Source organism: Castanea sativa, chromosome 7 (genome assembly GCF_040712315.1).
Source record: "Castanea sativa cultivar Marrone di Chiusa Pesio chromosome 7, ASM4071231v1".
Classification (NCBI taxonomy): domain Eukaryota; kingdom Viridiplantae; phylum Streptophyta; class Magnoliopsida; order Fagales; family Fagaceae; genus Castanea; species Castanea sativa.
The window spans coordinates 37086651-37110002 of record NC_134019.1 but is presented as its reverse complement, the minus strand read 5'-3'; the positions used below and the strand labels follow the sequence as shown (position 1 = coordinate 37110002).

Below are 23352 nucleotides of genomic sequence, written 5' to 3'. Positions count from 1 at the left end.
GTAATGTGTGATTAGAATTTGTTTCTAGTACTCCTTGCAAATTAAATGGTTCATTCTCTATACATCTTAAATAACCTAAAGAGAGGCAAATATAAGTAAGTTCATCACTTATATTAGAAAAAAAAAAATATATATATATATATATAAAAGACTTTAATTACATAAGAAAAATGTAATTTTATCAAGAATTTACCAACATTAAGTTGAGAATGTGATATAACTGTCAATGAAGTGACTCGTCTTTCTACACAGACCTCCATTTCCAAAGCATCGCCGAAGTGGATCAAATGGACTGAAATGGACTTAAGTAAACTGAAATAGACCAAGATGCTATGCTAATGTGACTCTAACAAAAACATATTAACAATAAATTATACAACTCAACTTTAGATATTATATAGATGAGATCAACAATGTCTATAACTAGGGGTGTTCGCGGTGCGGTGCGGTTTTGGATCATTTTTAGCACTGCACTATGCGGTGCGGTGTAGCTAAAACCAAAACTGCACCGCACCTTATTTTTGCGGTCACATGTGCGATGCGGTATGATGCGATACGGTTTAAAGTTTTGCCAAAACCATAACCACACCGCACCTCATTTTTGCGGTCACATATGGAGTGCAGTGTGTAAAATGCGGTTTGAAAAATTTGAAGTTGGTATATTTTTTAAATTTTGGGCTTTTTTTACCCAACCCAAAACTAATTTTTCCCTTTGTTTTGGTCCAAGTTTTAAACTATTGAGCTAGTTTTTCTTTATTTTGGACTAGCTTTCCTAATCAACACTTGCTAGAGTTATCAAACCTTTTTTTTTTTTTGAAAACTAGGGTTATTAAACTATTAATAATATATAATACTAAAAATAATTAAATATATTAATATATAGAGAGGATGTGGTGCGGTGCGGTTTGTGCAGTTTTCTTATTGTAAAACCGCAAATTGCACTGCACCATGCGGTATGGTGCAGTGCACTATTACTTGCAGTGCGGTGCAATTATGCCATTTTACGGGTGATTTTGGTACAATTTTTGCGGTTTGTACGGTTTATGCGGTTTGATGAACACCCCTATCTATAACAATTAGAATCTAGTTAGTGTTTGTACAATTCTTTACAATGTTACACTATAGTATAACTTTTTTTATTTTAAATTTTATATTTTAAATTTCCAACGTTTGATTGCTTTTTTCCCCCTTAATATGAATACTAAATTTCATGTTAAATTTTATAAAATTGTAAATTACAACCTTAAAATTTGTGGTAATTTTTTTTTTTTTTTTTTTTTTTGCTGCCTAAAGTTTCAAAATTTTGACTTGATCCTATAATGTTAGTTATAGTTTGAATTTGTTCCCTTTCGATAATCTCAATTGTTGAGGTGGCCATTAATTGCCACCTCAGATCAACACGATGTGGTTCTAATGCATGCTGTCGAGCCTAATCCGACTAACAAATCACTTCTACCTTCTCCGATCTTTGTCGTTCTCCACTGTATGCTGCTGTTCCAGTAAGATCTCGACCACTTTTGGCGAGATCCAGTGAGTCTTTGCAGGACATAGTAGTTCCACATCTGACACATTTGAAATGTTAGGAACAAAATTGGCAATTAATATAAATGTTAAGGACCAAAATAGTAATTTACCCTAAAGACAATATAAAATGCAGACAACCAAATATCAATTTGTGTTTATAAGTGTAATTGATAAACTGGTCGTGCTAAATTTCTAGTCAAGTGAATATGGCATACAACAATGTCAAGGCATAGCATGTTTTATGCTACAAAAGGTTGAGTAGTAAAGAAACAGTACATTCACGAGACAAATGTAATAATGCAGATATAATACAGTCATACTGACAAAAAAGAAAGAATAAGAAGTGAAGGTATTTGTTGAGGTGGTAGGGGTAGCAGTAAGTTGGTGCAAAATTTGGAAATCTGTTATATTCAGATCAAATGCGTAATGAGCCAGTGAGGATGGTCACAAATCTAAAGATCATAAATATATCAGTGCAATTTGTTGATTACGCAAAGCATTTCTAATACATCTTCTAGTGCAGTTGGGATATGTATATGCCCCTCGTTCTCTTCTTATTTTCATTCCATATTTGTTTTGGTTATGCATACTATTAGCATTTTTTTTAGAGAAAATATTAGCATCTTTAAAACATGTATTGAGACTTTTTGTTTGTATATTTCTATAATTTCCTTGAATTTATGTTGTCAACTTTTTTCAATTTGTATCTTCATTTGTGGTTGCTAGTTTTCACTGTTTGGAACTGGCCATATAACTGGTTAACAATATTCTTATATACTAGCAACCAGCTGTTGGGCATAAGCCTCAGGGTCACAATGTTTATTGCTGGAACTCCTATAGCAACGTACTTGATTTTTGTTTGACTTGTTCTAGTTTGTATTGCAGAGACATTTGCAGAATGACAAACTATATTTTGCTCTAATAGCATCATCTTGTGCTTTACAGTCGCCTTTACCATTAAATTTAAAGGTAGATAGCCTAACTGATTTTTTATTTTATGATTTCATCTCTCAATTCTAAAAATCCTGTACTGGTCAAATCCTAAACCTCTTCTTTAATGAGAGAATGCCAATGCCAGAACTACGAGGCTATTGATGAAGAAAAACCATTTTTTAACTTTTCCAACTATGTACAATTTTTTAGAACAGCACCTTGATACTTCCAGAACAGTGGTGAAATATTGCTAATTCACCTGAAAGGTTACTCTGGTGGTTTCACAGATTTTGATAAATTTTTTACCAGTTTCCAAATCATCTTATTGTCTTAATTAAACAAGGCATAAATGATGGCTGTTTTTAGTCATCTCAAAATTGGCCTGATAACTTGGTCTAATCTATAACTTTCTCAACAGCATGCCTTCAGTTGCTGTTATCCATGAGAGTCTGATCAATCTAAGGCTAACATTTCAAGCCAATTTTAGGCCCTGTACTTATTAAATGCATAAAGTCAAATTCCTGTGTTATGGACTTATGGCAGCTCAAGACTGGCACAAACATGTGCCAAGCCGCCAAGCAACATGGAAACCAGGATCCAAAGAAGAAAAACAAGGCAATATTCATTGACTTCCATTCGGATTATTTCAACATACAAACCCAACCCAACACTTCTACAGAATCAACCAAAGTAGGCACTCAAAGAGGCAAGCACCCACTTTCAATCACACAACCTGAGACAGCATCAACTATCTTCTACATCTCTCCCAGCCAGACAACCTACTTAATTATCCAATAAGATGGTGAAACTCGATTTAGAAGATTAACAATAGCAAAGTTTGGCTCTTAGACAAAATGATTGAGGAACTCATCCACTGGAGTGTATTTTACATCAGGATATAGCTGTGTGGCTTCCACTCCAAATGATGGCTCAATTTCAAAGTTGGTTTGATCTCCCTTCACGAAGACAGTGTGATAAAGTGCTAAGTACAAATTAATTGGAGGTGAGGTTTCTGTAAGAATAACAAAAGAAACAAACCAATGTTAAAACACTTGCACTCTTGCCATCATTTAGTCAATTAAATATACTTCAATCACTTCCAAGTTCAAGCAATTCAACTGAGAATTAATGTTGCTGAACATCAAAGAAACTTATTGGTAATTTTGAAACTCCAAGAACTAAATTACACGTCTCGTATTCATTCCCAAAATCATTAGGATAACCTTTAGATTTGACGATTTGAAGAACAATTTTTTGTCTAAATTGCTTGATATAAATTAAAGAACAGATGATGATTTAGGTTTTGGAGATTTTGCTCAATCAAAAACACTTGCGATATTATGGATTTCAAATCACTGAAGCTGAATTCCATTCATAAGTTTTCATCAATAGAAAATAATTTGCTATTTCATACCCTATTCAAGTCATTTAAACTAAAATTTGAAATCCAGATCCTCATTTTTAAATCTTTCTTTTCAAAACGAACCACAGATTCTTTTCTTTTCCCCTTATAAATCCTAAAATTTATGAAGAGATATTTCTCACTAACCTTTAATGTTCTTTAGAAGTTGTTCCTCTGGAAGATAGATTCTCTTGAGGGTTTTGCCAATCTTCTTCTCCCACAAAGACACAAGTTCATTGAATGAGCAGGTGTTTCCAGGAGGTCTGATGTAGAGAGTTTTGTTCAAGGTTCTTGGATCATCCACAGCTCTGATAGTATAGGTGCCAATGTCCTCTTCCCTGTTAAAAATTGCTGCAGATTTTTTTAATTAAAGATAAAAAAAATTGTCATTCGCTTTCCATTTTGTTAAATATACAACACATTTTCAACTTTATCCATATACAAAGTGGGGGCCTGCATTGAAAAGTATGAGCAACTTAGGCAATGAGGATGCCTGCCAGTTGCTTCACATCTAGACTAATTTGTACTCCAGTTGCTTCGTGTTAAGACAGAGTCTTTGAGCAGTCAATTTTTTCCATATGGCAGTTCAAAAACTAAATCTTGTGAAGTCCTTTAGTCAAGTAGGATTAGATTGTGGGAAAACAATGTGTATCAAAAGTAAACATTATTACATGTGTTCCATGTCCTTTCCAGGAATCTCTTGAAACTATTATAAAGAAAACCCATGAAGAAGTTAATTTAATTTCATAATAAAATTATGAATGAAAAATGTTCTTGTACCTTTTGGATTTCCATCCCCTAAGATAATGACTCTTTCTCTGGGGGGTCCAGAGGCTCCAGTTTGTGCCAAAGTGGGGAGGTGGAAGCCAGAAAAACAGTGGGAACACACAATGGTGTAAGGAATTTTCTCAGCTGCAATGATTTGATGAATTTTAAACTTAATGGCAGATATTGTTTTTATAGGATCAACTGCTTGGCAACGCTCTGAATCATTTCCAAACTCTGAAGGAAAGAATCTCTGACAATGAAAAGCATTTTCACAATAAGCCATATAATTCAAAGACTTCCAACTCTATGCATTTAGTCAGGTTAGCACATTAATAGAAGTTCATAGTACATGAGAGAAAGTCTTCTGGTTTTGGAGCCATAATACAACAATGAATACTCATTGCACTGCCAGTTAATGGTTCAAATGATGGGAGGGGAAAATATTACATTATAGAAAGAAAAAAAAAATCACATAACAAGATCATGCTCAAAAAAAAAAAAAAAAAAACTAAGATGAGGAAAAAAAAAAGCTATAAAAATTATGCTTTACATAAGATCAGTCCAATTTTCTTTCTTTCTTATTTAATTATACATGAATCTTAGTAGTCCTTACAATTTTGCTCAATAATAATAAACTAAAATGGTGCCCTTCTTTTTCTTTTGATAGTTAATTAAACAGAGTGCCTGATCCTCCATTAGAAACTCAACACATGGCTGTATTGTTGGGTTGTATTTGAATATGTATGAAAAAGGTTAATAGAATGCAACTCACTGTCTACTATGTGGTAAAGACCAGTATCACTGCCTAAAAGATTCATCACTAAGAGAAGAAAATAACAACCAAATACCAAATATATAATCACTAGGACTCTAAAATCAAAATCCACATTTTTTTTACTTTATTTTTATGTCAGGAGTTATTATTATTATTTTTTATATATACAAAATAGAATTTCTACTCTCTCCTGGAGACTTGAACCCCGGCCCTTTCTCCCCACACCCCACAAACATTTATACTTGTAAAGTGGCCACCGCACCAAGGGAGAGCGGTGGTTTATTATTCTTCTTTTCATTAACAATGTATTCAGAGTTCTTAAAGCAGTCAATTAATTCTTAGAGAGTTCTTAGAGTTCACTTTTTCTATTCTTTGGTCAATATACATGCAAAATTAGATACTAGGAAAAAAATTTGAAAAAAAAATTGTGGAGGTAAAGAATGGAAAAATCACTATTTTTATCCTTGAATTATGTGGCAAAGTTCATTTTCGGACCTAAACTATTGTCCCTAAACTGCCACTTACGTAAATCTAGTTCCTGAATTTTTGAAACAGTTACTCTTGCCCCCACTTTTTATTTAGAAATCCAGTGATTTTTGTAAAATTACTTTACATATCCAGTAATATCTAATTAATATAAGACGATAGAATTCAAATGATGCACAATTTGTATGATTTAGATAGAGTTCCAGTTTTTTCTCTCATATTTGTCGAGAAGGTAATAGAGTTGCTGATAAGTTAGCAAGAAACTCTAAATTTTTGTTGTACCCTCAGATTTGGGTTGAGAACATTCCTGAGAATGTCTATTATTTTGTATTTCATGACAGACGTTCTCTGTTGAATTAATAAATTGCTTCTGGTTTTGGATTCTCAAAGAAAAAAATTAATACAATCAATAGTTTAGGAATGAAATTAAAATAACAGTTAGAAAAGAAATTATTATCTAAAATCAAGGAATGGTTATTACCCATATTACCTTAACATTACCAGCTTCTTTAATAGCAGCAATGATCTTATCTTGATCGGCCAAATTAAGGTAACTAATCGCAGAAATCACCACATCCACCTCCTTTATTGCCCTCACCAAACTCCCATGATCATACAAATCTCCCTGCATATTAAACATGTAACACCATAGCAACATTAACCAAACAACTTGTAGCACGAGTCTCACTCACTCACTTATTATTATTATTATTATTATTATTATTATTATTATTTGAACCGATTGTGTTTCCAATAACGAAATCCAGAGTTCAAAATTCATCTCCCCCATTGTAATTATAGAATAATAATAATAATAATAAAATTAAAAATAAAAATAAAATAAAAAACCTACGATGTCATGATTAGTAAAGAGGGCATTTATTTTTATAAGAGCAGGATTGGATTTGGAACCCAATTCATTAATTATTCTATGACAAAAGATTTGACAGTTGAGCCAACTAAAACCAACATTAATACTATTTTTGGATTGCAATCATATGGGGTCCTAATCATCAACACCACCACAAAAACATGGTCTTATATTACTATATACGTAAGTAATAACATTGAAAATGTATGAAAGATGTTGAAGCTTACGTACAAAGACAAAGAAGGCTCCTAAGGTGATTAAATGGTGGATGATTTTGGATTTAGCATGGTTAGAGAGGGAGCATTCTCGGACAAGAACAAAAGTAGGATGGCCAGCCTTGGCACTGGCTTCAACTATGAATTTTCCAATGTACCCAGTTCCTCCAATGACCAAGATCTTGCTTTTTGCAGCCATTGGAATTGTTTGGAACCCACTTTAATAATATTAAACTGCAGACAATAGGGATTCTCAGTTTTAAGAAGACTTTGAGAGGATTGAGCTAGGAAGGTACTGCTTTTAGCTTTATATTATAGTTGGAGAGTTTTGTGTTTTGAGTTTTGACCGTTTCTGCTTCTCAATGAGGGAAATTACCTTGTGATTATGATAGTTATTGGTTTGGTGGGGGATTGACTAAGCTTTTTTCTTAATTTATTATTTAAATTTATTGTGCAAATCTGCGGACACAACCTTTGTTACAAGTTTGACACAGCATATTGTACGTGATGGATCCTTATAAAAATAATAAATAACAACTCACAATCCACTACATGCCTACATCAAAATTGTGGCAGAAGTTGTGGTTACTTAGAACTCTACTTTAGGTACAATCTTTTAAATTAATATTATTTTCCTTCTCTTCTAGTCCAAGATTATTTTTATTTGGGGAAAAAACCCCCTTAAAATGAAAAGAGGGAAAAAAAATTAGCCAGCTTATTTTGTCAAAAATTATTATATGGATCCTTTAACTGGTAGATAAAATTCAATTTGGTCTTATAACTTTTATAAGCAACCTAATTTCATCCTTAATTATTCCCGAAACTCTAATAGGACCATTTGATGTGAAACAAGTCATACTTCAAATCTTGAAAAAATAAAAAATAAAAAAAGAACTGCTCCTACTGTCACCTTAGATAATCCTATCAATTTGGGTTTAGATGTGTAGTTGATAAAGGGGTTGCTTGGAGTCAAGTTGCATTTGTTTGCAAAAGTTACAAGGCATAACATGTTTTATGGTAAACAAAGTTGCTTAGTAAAGAAACATTCATGAGCCAAATGTTTGTGGAGATGGTAGGGTTTGAAGTAATTTGGTGCAAACTTTGGAAATCTGTAATATTCAAATCACATGCATAGTGAAGCAGTCACTATCTAAAGCTCATATATATCAGTGCAATTTTTATTGATTACCTGAAGCATCGCTAATACATTATCCAGTGCAGTTAGTATTTTATAGAGAAAGAAACCATAAATTTTGCGTCAACTAATACAATAAAAGTCCAACTCAGAAGAATACAGAATATATATCATAATGTGTGGTCACTTGAACAAATTAAAAGACTATATAAAGGCCACTTGCATTTGATAATAAGAATTTTTTTCTAATGCTGCTCAATTTGGAGCTTTATGGAATGTTGCATAAGATTTTTGAGCTGCAAGACGAACAGAGATGACAGCGACCGGGAAATCTTTCGCAACACATCCAGCAAGAGGTTCCCTAGATGGATCTGTGTTCTTCAAGTAGAGAAGGCAGATGGGATGTGCCCCTCATTCTCTTCTTATTTTTATTCCATATTTGTTTTGTTTAAGCATACTAATAGCATTTTTTTAGGGATACTATTATCATCTTTAATACATATATTGAGACTATTTATTTGCATACTTTTATAAATTTCCTTGAATTTATGTTGCACACTTTTTCTTTTTCTTTTTTAATTTGCGGTTGTTGGTATCCACTGTTTGGAACTGGCCATGTAATTAGTTAACAATATTCTTACCAGATACCAGTTGTTGGGCATAGGTCACAGGGTCACAATTTGTATTGCTGGACTTCTCTAAAATAGTCACGTATATGATTTTTGTGTGACATATTCTACTTTGTATCAATGATTAGACATTTTTACAGAATGACAAGCTAAATTTTGCTCTAATAGCATTCTTTTTGTTTTATGACTTTATCCCTCTCCCCTACAAATCCTGTAGGGGTCAAATCCCAAAACCTCTTCTTTCATGAGAGAATGACAGAATTACAAGGCTATTGATTAAGAAAAATCTATAACTTGGTCCAATATATAACATTGTCAACAGCAAGCCTTAAGTTGCTGTCATTCATGAGAAGAGTCCTGATCAATCTTGGGCTAACATTTCAAGCCTATTTTACACCTTGTACTTATACAATGCACAAAGTTCTTAACCACATCCCTATGTTACGGACTTATGACAGCTCAAGACTGGCACAAACATGTCTAGAGTTCCAAGCAACATGGGAACCAGAATCTAAAGAAGAAGTGAAAGGAGGCAGTATTCATTGATTTCCATTTGGGTTATATCAACAAGGTAACCCAACATTTTCCACAGAATCAACCAAAGTAGGCACACAAAGAGGCAAGCACCAATTTTCCATATACAGACAGCAGCAACTATCTTCTCCTTCTCTCCCGGCCAAAAACAACCTACTTTATTATCCAATAAGATAGTGAAACTCTTTAGAAGATTAATAATAGAAAAGTTTGGCTCTTAGACAAACTGATTGATAAACTCATCCACTGAAATGTATTTAACATCAGGATAAAGCTGTGAAGCTTCCACTCCAAGCGATGGATCAATTTCAAAGTTTGTTTGATCTCCTTTCACAAAGACAGAATGATAAACTGATAAGATCACATTCAGTGGAGGTGAGGCCTCTGTAAGAACAACAAAAGAAGCAGACATATGTTAAAACACTTGCACCCTTGCCAGCATTCCGAGCCAACTAAATATACTTCAATAGCTTCCAAGTTGAGCAATTCAACTGGGAATTAATGTTGCTGAACATTAAAGAAACTTGTAATTTTGAAACTCTGAGAACCAAACTACACATGCCTGGTATTCATTCCCAAAATCATTAGAGTTACATTTGGATTTGAGGATTTGAAGAACAATTGCTTGATATCCATGTAAGAACAAATGATGATTCAAGTTTTGGAGATTGAGCTCAAACTAAAATATTTGTGATATTATGGATTTGAAATGACTTCTTACACCTAATCATCAAATCCATATATTAATGAAGCTCGAGCTCATTCATAAATTTCCATCAATAGAAAATAATTTGCAATTTCATACTCTATTCTAGCCATTTAAACTAAAATTTGAAACCCAAATCCCCATTTTTTAATAAATCTATCCAAATAAACCATAGGTTCTTTTCTTTTCCACTTTTAAAATCCTAATTTATGAAGAGATATTTCTCACTAACCTTTAATGTTCTTTAGAAGTTGCTCCTCTGGAACATAGATTCTCTCAAGGGTTTTACCAATCTTTTTCTCCCACAAAGACACAAGATCATTGAATGAGTAGATGTTGGCAGGAGGTTTGATGTAGAGAATTTTGTTCAAGGTTCTTGGATCATCCACAGCTCTCATAGTATAGATGCCAATGTCCTCTTCTCTGTTAAAAATTGCTGCAGATTTTTTAATTAAAAAAATAAACTTGTTATTTTCTTTCCATTTTGTTAAATATGCAATACAATTTCAACTTATCCATATGCAAAGTGGGGTATTGAGAAGTATGAGCAACTTAGGCACTGGGGATGCCAATGGGAATAAAAAATAAACATTATTACATGAGTTCCATGTCCTTTCCAGAAATCTCTTAGAAGTACTACTGTGATCAAATGACAAATATGAAGAAAAACCATAAAGAAGTCAATTTAATTCATAACATTATGAAGGATAAATGTGCTTGTACCTTTTAGATTTCCATCCCCTAAGATAACAACTTTTTCTCTGGGGGGTCCTGAGGCTCCAGTTTGTGCCAAAGTGGGGAGGAAGTAGCTAGCAAATAAGTTGGAAGACACAATGGTGTAAGGAATTTTCTCAACCTCAATCATTCGACGCATTCTAGCCTTAATAAAATATGTTGATCTTAAAGGATCAACTGCATGCATACGATCTGCATCATTTCCAAACTCTGAAGGCAAGAATCTCTGATAATGAAAAGCATTTTCACAATGAGCCATGTAATTCATTTAGTCAGGTTATTACAATAATAGAAGTTAGTCGTAGATCCACGTGATGCGTGAAAATAGATAATTATATTTTAGTTATAGTATAATATATAATCTGTTCTCTAAACTTTATGGAAAATAATTTGTTTTTCCAAAAAATTAAACAATTTTTACAATTATTTTTTATTTATCTATCTCAAAAAATATATAATCATTTTATTATTTGGATTTTTTTGATTGATATTATTCATTTTTTAGGTAGTCCATATTTTAATAAATTATGTTATTGTACTATTTTCCTAATTTGTTTTTCCTATACAACTAAACTGTTTGAGTTTCAAATATATTATTCAAAATTTTCATTCTCTTAAAAAGAGATTATTATATTTATAATTTTTCTTATTGTAGGAGTAATTTCGAACTATTGATTGGGTTTTGTTTACTAATATAGATACATGAGATTAGAACTGCATATTTCTTAGATATTTCTAAGAGACTATACAATGTTAAAAAGTTAATATTTAAAATAATATTTAGGAAAAAAAGTAAACTTTATGTCTAAAATTGAAAAGAAAATAATTTGTATAACCACATAAAGAGAGTGTGATCTAACAATTTTTTTTTTTTTACTACATACGCTTTCATTTATTAAGATTTAATTGCCTTGAAGTGGATCTTCGTATCACATTTTTGTCATTATACTCCTATTGAGTCTTTTCATCCCCCACGTCATTGGTCGTATCTTCTCATCCCTCACATCATTGGCCATATCATTATTTTTTTTTATGTTTTACTTTTAATTTTTTGACAATGTTAAATATATAAATATATTGGGTTTACAAATTCATCTTTAGACAATTTTAACTTGACATGTTCATCTACTTTAATTTTGATGTTATAACTAAATAATAAATCAATGAAAATTTAAAACAAAAACATTGTCTACGCATATTCATCTTGGGCAGTTTTAATAGTTAATAGACACATTCAAATACATAACCAATATTATATTTTGATATAAATTCAAAATCTCACTTCCAAAATAACTAAGTATTATGTCAAAAAAAAATCAAACAAAAGCCAAAAGAGGGAGAGAGAAGACCTGTGATGGAAAACTTTAAAAAATCAAACATACTACCAAATCGTATTAACCCAAAATAGTATTATAAATATAATACAATGATTCATCAACCTAAGGTAAAGTTGCAAAAAAGAATAAATAATATATATATGTGTGTGTGTGTGTGTGTGTGTGTGTGTGTAGAGAGAGAGAGAGAATAATCACATTTTTCGGGAGAGAAATTGAAAATAAAATGAAAAGAAAAAGTGTTAAATAAAAAATATAGTCATAAGTTAAACACCAAATTATGCAAGCCATACTATATAATAGAATAATATTATATTCTGTAAACTATCTTTATATGTAATAGAATAACATTTAACAATCATAGAAAAGAAAAAAGATAATGGCTTAAAAACACAAAACCAAATTGTATCAACTCAAAGTAAAATTTTAAAAAATATATAAATTCATCAATCTAAAGTAGAGAAACAAAAAATGAAAAATTCACACAAAAATAAAACATGAGAGAGAGAGAGAGAGAGAGAGAGAGAGTAATAGCCTTTATCATGTGAGAAAATATGTATAAAATGGGAGTGAGAATGACATAGCCTTTATCATGTGAGAAAATAGGTATAAAATGGGAGTGAGAATGACATATTTATAGTAATAGAATTGAGATAAAAAGAGCCAAAATAAAAGGAAGAGGAAGGGATATATGAAGAGGGATATTAAGGTTGAGAGCAGTGGAGAGATGAAAAGGTAAAAGGAAAATTATGGTTGGAAGTAGTGGGGAGAAATGGGAAATATGTAGATGATGTGGCCACTAATGTAGCTCAACAGGAGTGTAGCAACAATAAATACTACCTTCAACTTATATATATATATATATATATATATATATATATATAGAGAGAGAGAGAGAGAGAGAGAGAGAAAGATTCATATTACTTAATAAAAAGCCTAATGGTTTTGGAAGAAAATCCAACAACATATTCTCATTGCACAATCAGTTAATGGGCACAGATGATGGGAGGGGAAAATATTATATTATGGGAAAATTTTAGTTTTATCAATATGAAGAATAAAACCTCTAAAAAACTAAATAAAATCTGTGCAATGTTCTTTCTTATTTTTCTAAACATGAATCTTATTAGTCCGCTGCAATTTTGCTCCATAGTAAATTAGTAAAGTGGCGCCCTTCTTTTTCTTTTAATAGTTAATTAAACAGAGCGCCTCATCCTCTATTAGAAACTCAACACAGGGCTTTATTGTTGGGTTGAATTTGAATAAATATGTATGAAAAGGTTAATAGAAAGTGGTAAAAACTAGTATCACTGAATAAAAGATTCATGACCAAGAAAAAAAAATCACAACCAAATATCAAATGTATAAAGACTAGAACCCTTAAAATCAAAGTCCACATTTTTCACTTTCTTTTATGTCAAGAAGTATTATTCTTCTTTTGATTAACAAGGTGTTCTGTGTTATTAGAGCAATCAATTAATTCCTATGCAAAATAAAGTTACCCAACTCTCACATAACTTCTTAATTTCCACCAAAAACTGTATTGTTATTTCCTTTTTCTTTTAGGCTATTCAAGCTTCACAAACCATTGCTCTTCATTTGATATCATTTTCTTTGGTTAATACATATGTTATAATTAGATACCAAAAAAAAAAAAAAGGAAACAATTATGGAGGCAAAGAAGGGGCAAAGCACTATTTTTATCCGTGAATTATGTGTTAAAGTTCAATTTTGTCCCTAAACTATCACTTATATTAATTTAGTTTCTGAAGTTTTGAAAGCAGTTCAATATTACTATTGTCGCCAATTTTATTTTAGAAACCAAGTGATTTTCATAAAATTACTTTACAAATCTAGTGAGATCTTATTACACAAGACCAAAGAGTTCCAACAGTGTACAATATGTATGATTTCGATAGTTAACCTCAATGGTGAATGGGAGTAAGGCTAACATCAAACCATTTTCATAACTTTGTGACCAAATTATCATAATTAATAGGCCAAGAGCTTTGTAATTCAACTAGTACCTCATGATATTTCCAACAAGACGTCTAGGGTTCAAATCCCCCTTCCCCCAACTATCTAATAATAATAATAAATCAATAGTCTAAGAATGAAATCAAAATAATAGTTAGAAAAGAAATAATTACACAGAATCAAGGAGGGGTTATTACTTATAAATTACCTTAACATTACCAGCTTCTTTAATTGCAGCAATGATCTTATCTTGATCGGCCAACAGATGGTGACCAACCGTAGAAATCACCACATCCACCTCCTTTATTGCCCTCACTAAACTCCTATGATCATACAAATCTCCCTGCACATTTAACATGTAATACCACAACAACGTTAAACAAATGACTTGTAGCTCAAGACTTGCTTACATATTACTATTTTGAACCAACCATATCATGATTAGTAAGAAAGCTATCATGAAACTGAATTCATTATTCTATGACAGGAGACTTTTAAAAGTTTTTTGATAGATATGATAAAATTTCAACAATGATAATTGCTCTTTATTGTTAAGCCAAAGACAATAATTGGTTTTTGTTGTAAGTGGGGTTCAAATTCCAGATTTTTATTCATGAGATACTTTAATGGGGTAACTAGAACCCACGTTATTACCTCCACCACTAAAACTTGGTTTCATATATAACATTGAAAAGGTATGAAACTTGTTGATGTTTACGTACAAATAGAAAGCTGATGCCTAAGGCGACAAATTTGTGGATGATTTTGGTCTTAGCAGGATTACTGAGAGTGGATTCTCGGACAAAAGCAAATGTAGGATGACCAGACTTAGCACTGGCCTCAACCATGAATTTTCCGAAGTACCCAGTTCCTCCAATGATCAAGACCTTGCTTTTTGCCTCCATTGGAATTTGTCTTTGTGCAGACAATATTATGTCACAGAGAGAGAAAGAGAGAGAGAGAGTCTCGGTGGCAGTTTGAGTTTGAGAGTAATATTCCCTTAACATTATATATAGTTAGAGAGTTTTGTGTTTCAACTGTTTTTGAGCCTGACTGTTTCAGCTTTCTCGATGACGGGAATGCCCTTTTGATTGGGCAGAACCGAAGGTCAACTATTATGATAGTTGTTACTTGTTAGTAACAAAGGTAGTTTATTGGTTGTTTTTAGGAAAAAAAAAATGTAGTAGTTTATGGGCTTAATTAAGAAATTATAATCTCCTAAAGTTTTTTTTTTTTTTTTTTTTTTTCTTCCCTAGTTGAAGGCTTAAAGCAAATATGGCAGTTATTTTACCGGCCTCCACATTAAAAGAAATTTTTTTTAATTAAAAAAAAATCTCAACATTTTCTATGGTATTTTTAACAATAGGCATTGTTCAAACAGAATTAACGATAAAATAAACTAACCCCAACACAAAGCTGATGAACTGTCAAGTGGTAGATAGGGTCCAAATTTTTGCATGAGTACAATTGATAGATATACAATCAACCCTAACTAATTTGTCGAGAATTCATGGTTGATCTCAAAATTTTGGGACTAAAATTTTGTTTGTTGTTGTTATCGTTGTTAAATTATTAATTTGATCCGATAAAAATAAATTTGGTCCTATAACTTTAAAAAGCAACCTAATTTCATCCTTAATTATTACCTCCATTAAAATTGTAATAGGATTATTTGATGTGAAACAAATCATACGATGAATCTTTAAAAAAAAAAAAAAAAAGTTAAAAATTGACTGTTTTGTCTGTCACCTTAGATAATCCCATTAACATTTTTTTTTGTGGGGGGGGGGGGGGGGAAGGAGACAGAAGAGCAGCATAATTAGTATTGGTTTTGTTTATTTTATGAAGTGTTTTGGTGTTGTACTAAAACCGTTGGGATTGAATATAGCTTACACCAACAATGGAGACTTATATGTTCTTCATACAAACAAAAGAAAAGCATTGCTCTTGCACAGACATATATTAACTTTTTTGATAGATATGATAGAAAGAGCAATTATCATAAAGTGAAAAACGTAAGATGAAATTCTATCATGTCACTCGAACATGTATAAACTTTAGTGTCTACTAATAATAGACAAGTAAACCACAATTACATCTTCACGTTGTACTTCAAAGTTGGCGGTCCTCATCATAAATTAACTAGCATTAGTTGTTCTAATTCAATATTAAAATACATTGTTCCTCTTGAGCAAGATTTGAAAATTAAGATCTGTCTAACTCTCCAATTCATATTGTTCTTACTAGAAAAAGTAAATCACATCTTTGATACCAAGTGAAAACAGGAAAAAAAAAGAAATAAAATAATGTGAAGAGGCAAAGCGAATGCAGAAAGAAGTCAAATAATGTGAAGAGGCAAAGCAAAAGCATGAGACAGAATTACATGATTAGGTTTGACAATCTACATCTACAGAGGAAAACCCTTAATAACTACATCTTTATTATTAAGCATGATGTATTATTTATAGGAGGCTAAAACCTAGACTAATAAGATTACAAGACTTTCAATACAAATAGAATTAGGATTTCTTTAATAGCCACCAAGTAGGATTAGACTAGAGGCTTGACTAGGAATTAAGCCTTATATATATTTAACAGTTATTAACTAAGCCAAATTCTAAGCACTGCTATTGATAATATTGACAATAGAAGTAAAAATTCTTTAATAGCTACAGAGGAAAACCCTTAATAGCTAAATCTTTATTATTAAGCATGGTGTATTATTTATAGGAGGCTAAAACCTAGACTAATAAGATTACAAGACTTTCAATACAAATAGAATTAGGATTTCTTTAATAGCCACCAAGTAGGATTAGACTAGAGGCTTGACTAGGAATTAAGCCTTATATATATTTAACAGTTATTAACTAAGCCAAATTCTAAGCACTGCTATTGATAATATTGACAATAAAAGTAAAAATTCTTTAATAGCTACAGAGGAAAACCCTTAATAGCTAAATCTTTATTATTAAGCATGGTGTATTATTTATAGGAGGCTAAAACCTAGACTAATAAGATTACAAGACTTTCAATACAAATAGAATTAGGATTTCTTTAATAGCCACCGAGTAGGATTAGACTAGAGGCTTGACTAGGAATTAAGCCTTATATATATTTAACAGTTATTAACTAAGCCAAATTCTAAGCACTGCTATTGATAATATTGACAATAAAAGTAAAAATTCTTTAAGATTTTCTATTCATGCTTTGAGATGACCAATAATTGCTATGTACTCAGCAATAGTCTTTTTTGTCTTTCAATTTTAAAGCATCCTACAACAAGAACAATTATCCCCTGCGACAGTGAGACACTAAATGCATATTTGCACAAGAGATATCTTCTCCTACAATAAGAAGAACCTCATTTAAGTGGAAAGAATGGAATTAGCATCCCATTGGGAAGTGGTCATAAGCAAGATGCCTATTAGGCTATTATGAACATGTTGCCTTCTTAAGAAATATACAATATACTACAAAAGGTCTGAGAGTTCAAGTTCCCCTAGACAAAGAATGACTTGAGAGATGATAAAGCTAGTTGGTCTGAAATTTTGGGTTATAGTCTTTGGAGGACAATGTGGATGTTGTGGTCAACGACTTCTTTCTCATCACCATCCCCTTCCTATCAAATCACAGGTATAACATTTGTAGTTTATTTTTAAACTCAAGGTAAAAAAACTTACTGCACAAAGTGTTCTGAAATTTTCCATCATTCAAGCTCGTTGTTTTTCCTTTCAACACTTAAAAAGTTATTTTTAAGTTTAAAAACTCCTGTAGTCCTGTCTTTTTGGCAGTATGCATGATGGAAATATTATATTTCAAATATAAGCACCGCTGGCTTCCAAAAAGGTACAAATCTATGAGATAAACTATATGACAATTTCACTTAAGAATGCAGCCAATTACAGTTCTAAATGTTAGAAAGATAATAGGTTGTTCAGTTACCAATTGACAATGTAAAAAATCTATTCATATAGATTTTTTTTTTTTTATTATAAATTATTCAAATGTAAGCATTTTTTTTAACCTTGTCAATGGTAAACTACATAATTTTCCTTCTAAATCGATGAAGTAGGGAAACAAGGATCACTGATTACAACTTATTAAACAACATTGACACATTGTTAGAGGTTCTTACAGTAGGGTGTCTAAATATTCGCTGATTGTAGTGTATTTCAGTTGTGGATATAGTTTTGTCCCGTCAACACCACCAGACAACTCGATATCAAAGTATGTATGATCACCCTTTATGAAAGCAGAATATAGGAATATGAACTTCATGTTCTTGGGATATGGGATCTCTGCAATCAGTACAAAAAATTATAAACGAAGCTAAACACTAAGTGTTATAAACCAAAAATAACAGTTCAAGTAAATGACCAACAAAGAACATCCCAGTATACCATATCTTAGTCTGGAAATAACACCATAATTTTGTCCCTTGAAAACCAAGTAAACCAAGCAAGAGGAAGTCCTAAATGTGGCATCTAGACTTCTGACTAAGATCTTGGACCAAGCAACAACAGTGTATTGAGCACAGAAGGAGTAAAATCTAACTTCTAGATATCTATCTATGTTTGCTCTCTAGTGTGGATCTCACAAAGTAGCCAGCTACATGCCAAAGACATCCCATACTCCATAAATATCTGATTTGCAAGGATTTGACAGGTGGCAAAGGTATATGAAATTAGTTTTTCCATGGCATTTCTACACCTTTTTCTCAACTTACTATAATATTACAAAACTGCTAATAGTATTTCAAGAATAATATATTCCAATTATTTTAAGATCATTTGGGTACTCTGATCTCTGGTATTGTAGTGATTTGCAATTTATATTAGAATTTATTTCTTCTTCACAAATTCTCTTCTTTTGTTTTTCCTTTTTCACCCCTTTTTAGTAGCTTAGGTGCCACTTGAAAGTCTTCAAGTTGACAATTAGCAGCCACCTAGGGCACAAAGAAGTTTTTTGAATACTAGTAAAATACCTTTTATTTTCTTAAGGAGCTCTTCTTCTGGTTCATATATTTTCTCAAGCTTCTTCCCAATCTTACCCTCCCAAATCTCAATCAACTCATTCACAGAGTACACATTTCCTGGGGGCCTCAAATACACCACCTTATTCAAGGTGCGTGGATCGTCCACTGCACTAATTGTGAAGGCAGCAACATCACTTTCCTTCAGAAAGACACCTGCAGAAAAAGCCAAATAACCAAGCAGTAGATTACCAAAAGTCCCAGGTTCTAGAAAACAATTGAGACAGCACAGGGAGCTGAGTAAGATCTTGATCAACATACCTTTAGTATTTCCATCGCCAAAGATGGTGGCCTTGTCCCTTGGAGGAGTCTCTAAGTCCGGTTGAACAATTGAAGGAATTAAAAAGCTCATAAAAAAGTTGCAGGAAATGATAGTATAGGGAATGCCTTCAGCTTCCACAAGACGTCGAATTTCAGCTTTCTGTGTGTAGAAGTTGTATGCCATGTTCAATATCTGAACCTTATCTGGGTCTGCTCCAAATTCTGACGGAATGAACCTCTGGATCAGTTCATGATTATCAGTATTGTAAGATAAATGAAATATAAGATTGAGATGTTCTGCATGATTGTAAGAGATCAAAACACAGTTTACATAGAATGCAAGAGATTCAAGATAAGAAAATGGTTCAAATTCAGACCAGGATATACTAATTTGAACCAAACTAAATCGTAGAGATATTATCTCTAAGATTGTTATGAAATTCACAGGTAATACAATGCATCTCATCCATTTTATTACCATGCTTTACCTAATTTACAAAGTGATGGGAAACCATCTTGACTTCATACATACACACATGTACCTTGAGAAGAAAAAAACATTTTTACATTCCTCACAGACTATCATCCATAGTTAAGATTTAAGAATGACTCAAAATTTTCAGTACAACTTTTGGCAGCTCAAGGAGAACAGCATACTTTGGCAGTATTTGTGCGTGTATGTGTGAGAGAGAGAGAGCATGAGAGAGAGAGAAAGAGAGAGCAGTACAAGCTAAATAAACCATGACATTGTATTGTGATTAAAACCAACAAAGAACCTTAATTATTTCCTAAAAACTGCTAATTCTCAAAAGTGTTGACCTTATGGATGCAATAAGAATAAGAACACATAGGCTGCCTTTGGTTCATGAACACATTTCTTTTGTTTCATTTATTGTAAATGATCTTCTCTTATCATTTTGCTCACGTTCCCATCACACAAAGACACACATCTGAGGACTAAAAAGGTCGTACCAAGTGCACATACCTCCCACGAATCCAAAAATGTCCCTATTAAACATAATATAGCCCAAGAGGCTCAAACCACTTGTAGGCCCATGTACTTATAGAACAAGTAAATAATGTATGTTTAGTCCTAATACACCAACTTAGAGCATTCGCATTAGTTCAGGCAAAAATTCCTGTCTATTTTAATTTTTAACTTAAAAACCTACTTTTTCTACGTATATAACCACTTTTCAAAAGCAACATATTAGATTATTTATTTTACACTCTATTTTATTAAAATATTATTTCTTTATCAGTTTTTTATTATTCTCTCAAATCATTTCTTTCCCCTCTCTCTGGGTGTATATGAATAAAGAAGTATTAAAAAGTAGATTTGCATGTGAATAGTAACCGTGTAAATATTTTTCTATTAACAATGAGTAAATTGGACTGATGTGGGTAGATCTTGGACTTAAATGTGTACATTTGACACATTTTCCAATTATACACACTGACCTGAGTGCTCTCCCTCGTTGTAAAATCAATGTTTTACCTCTGCGTTTTTTTATTTTTTTATTATTATTATTTTTTCAATCTCTCAATGCTCAACAATTTTAACACCAAAAGCATAAACAAATAAACTAGGAGTGAGAGAAGAAAGACCTTGATACAACCAGCTTGTTTAATAGCTGAGATAAGAAGCTTCTGGGCAAGAACCTGTTTAGAAGAAACAGCAGAAACAACAACATCCACTTGCTTTATCGCCTCTATAAGGCTAGCTTCATCTTCCAGAGAACCCTGATATTCAAAAGAAATGCACATATTATATATCATATAACACTAAAAAGTAGAGAGAAAAGCAAAACCCAGATGGGAATAGGTGTGAAAAAGTGACCTTGAGGAGTGTGGCTCCGGAGTTGGAGAGGGAGTGAAGCTTTTGAGATTTGATGGGGTCAGAGACAGCAGAGTCTCTGAAAAGAGCGAATGTTGGGTGAGAAAAATGGAGGCTGGCTTTGGCTAAGTGGAAACCCAGATTTCCTGTCACTCCAATTATCAGTATTCTGCTCTTCTTCTCCATCTCTCTTGATCTTCACTGAGAACTCAGAATCTCCAAAATGGCTCTCAGTTTAGTTTCAAAAGGTAAAAAGTTTCCAAAGAGTTATCTCCTTAATCCACTTCTCCCTAAATCCCTTTTTTTTCTTTTCTTTTTTTATACGAAATCCCTTTTTTTTTTTTTTTAACAAAAAATATATTACCACACCAATTTTCACACAGTGTGGCACTAAATTTACTCTTTATTTAAGGGTGTTGTTTCTTTCAATTGCCAAAGGTTAAATTTAATCATTTTTAAAAAATATAATAGCATCAGTTAATAAAATAATGTGATTAAATTTAATTGAAGAATTATGGTATCCTTTTTTCTTTAGATGTCACTTGAATTGTACAATAGGAACCAAATCATGTCATTAGACTAAGAGTCTATTTGGAAACAACTTATTTAGTTGAAATTGTAAACTTTTTGTGGAAAATAGTACTGTAGATAAAGTAAAAATTAGCTGAAATAGTATAGTAAGACTCATGAATAGTACTAAAAAGTGCAGTAAAACTCATAAATAGTAGCAAAAATAAGCTAAATTGTAAAATAAGTTGATTTGAAACTCTAATCTCAAACACAACCTAATAGTATATACCATTGAAACTATGATTTAATCATGTTGTGTATGACTTTCAAAAAAATCATGTCATGTATGTATTGTACCATAAATATTGTAACTTTTTTTTTTTAGAAGGATAAATATCGTAACTTATTAAAGAAAAGCCATGAGATTAGATGAAATTTCCATTAAAGTTTGAAAATGCTGAGATCCATAACAAATTTTAAAAAAAAAAAAAAAATTGGGACTAAGACTTTATTATTATTATTTTTCCTTTTTTTTCTTTTTATATTGCCAATTCATATTATATATACTTAAAATCTTTACATTTTTTAATGTTTTCAACCGATATGGCCACAACTTAAATCTCTTTTTGCGTTGTTGTGACAGATGTATTTAGTCATATTAATAAGAGAGGCCTGACCTTAACATAGTCCTTATAATATGACATAGGTGTTACCTATTTACATATCTTATGATATGTCCGATTTAAAATTATAATACCAAAATATTCAACAAATTAATAAATAATGTCAGTAATATTATTGAAATATTTTTTTTAATTTAACAAAAAGCCACACCACACAATTGGAGACGGGATGGCGTTTTAACAAAAAACCACACTACAAATTCCATTCAAAAGTCATGATAACTTTTAAGGGAATGTAAAGCAAATCATAATATAAGGTTTAATTTAAGACAAACATAAAACTATAAGGTGTTATTGGACTTTCCCCAAAAAATACAATCTAAGATAATAGGAAATGTTTGAAAATGAATAATAAGTGTTAAATAGATTTCCTAGGAAAATTATTAGGTTCTCCCGCAGTTCCATAAATGCGTACTTCCCTCTCTCACATAAATGGTGGGTCCTACTATGAATTTAATTAATGGAACTCACCATTCATGTGAGAAGAGAGTACGCATTTATGGTACACCGAGAATGCATAATAATTTTCCGATATGTTAATGTCTCCAATTTTATATTGAGTAATTCACCTGACTATAATTATGCCACATTCATTTAAGCTCTTAAGAAAATATACTCAAACCTCTTTATAATTTGAATTTAAACTAAACATTTTAATGAATCAAGGAAAAGAAATGAAGCATTTTACACCATAGTTTATTTAAGGGAAAGATGCAAAAAGGCTCCTGGGAGTTGGTCAATTGCAAATTGACCTTTCATACTATCAATTTTGTATAATTTATTTTTAATGTTTAAGAATTATTCAAACTGATCCATCCAACTCAATTTTGTTAACTATTTTGATAGAAAATTGTCATGTGTTATATGTATTATTTTTAAAATGATTTTTTAAAGTAAAGAGGCTATCTGCACACCATGTGATAATTATTATTTTTTTAGAGAAAACCATGTGATAATTTGTTTTATCAATAATACTTTAACAAAAATAAAATTTAATGGTCAGTT

At 31.7% G+C, this 23352-nt stretch overlaps 3 protein-coding genes across 5 annotated transcripts; all 3 read right to left on the bottom strand.

Moving 5' to 3' along the window:
* Window positions 1-3116: 3116 nt before the first annotated feature.
* On the bottom strand, window positions 3117-7218 carry LOC142644610 (phenylcoumaran benzylic ether reductase Pyrc5-like). The gene is made up of 5 exons (XM_075819192.1): window positions 6991-7218; window positions 6379-6513; window positions 4640-4877; window positions 4007-4210; window positions 3117-3469 (listed from the first exon to the last, which is right to left on the bottom strand). The coding sequence occupies exons 1-5, from the start codon at window positions 7171-7173 to the stop codon at window positions 3303-3305; spliced, it is 927 nt and encodes a 308-aa protein (XP_075675307.1). The 5' UTR covers window positions 7174-7218; the 3' UTR covers window positions 3117-3302.
* A 1796-nt stretch (window positions 7219-9014) lies between these two features.
* Window positions 9015-15005, bottom strand: LOC142605348 (phenylcoumaran benzylic ether reductase Pyrc5-like). The gene is made up of 5 exons (XM_075776808.1): window positions 14747-15005; window positions 14233-14367; window positions 10702-10939; window positions 10211-10414; window positions 9015-9656 (listed from the first exon to the last, which is right to left on the bottom strand). The coding sequence occupies exons 1-5, from the start codon at window positions 14927-14929 to the stop codon at window positions 9490-9492; spliced, it is 927 nt and encodes a 308-aa protein (XP_075632923.1). The 5' UTR covers window positions 14930-15005; the 3' UTR covers window positions 9015-9489.
* A 2380-nt stretch (window positions 15006-17385) lies between these two features.
* On the bottom strand, window positions 17386-21442 carry LOC142605347 (putative pinoresinol-lariciresinol reductase 3). Of its 3 annotated transcripts, none has more exons than XM_075776805.1 (6): window positions 21158-21442; window positions 20926-21060; window positions 19318-19555; window positions 19009-19212; window positions 18160-18322; window positions 17386-17643 (listed from the first exon to the last, which is right to left on the bottom strand). In XM_075776805.1, exons 1-6 carry the CDS (start codon window positions 21338-21340, stop codon window positions 17556-17558), a joined length of 1011 nt encoding a protein of 336 aa, XP_075632920.1. In that variant the 5' UTR covers window positions 21341-21442; the 3' UTR covers window positions 17386-17555. The 3 variants fall into 3 exon arrangements, with proteins under 3 accessions (XP_075632920.1, XP_075632921.1, XP_075632922.1); XM_075776806.1 differs by lacking the exon at window positions 17386-17643 and adding an exon at window positions 17716-17752; XM_075776807.1 differs by lacking the exon at window positions 17386-17643 and having other exon boundaries at window positions 17970-18322.
* Window positions 21443-23352: the final 1910 nt, after the last annotated feature.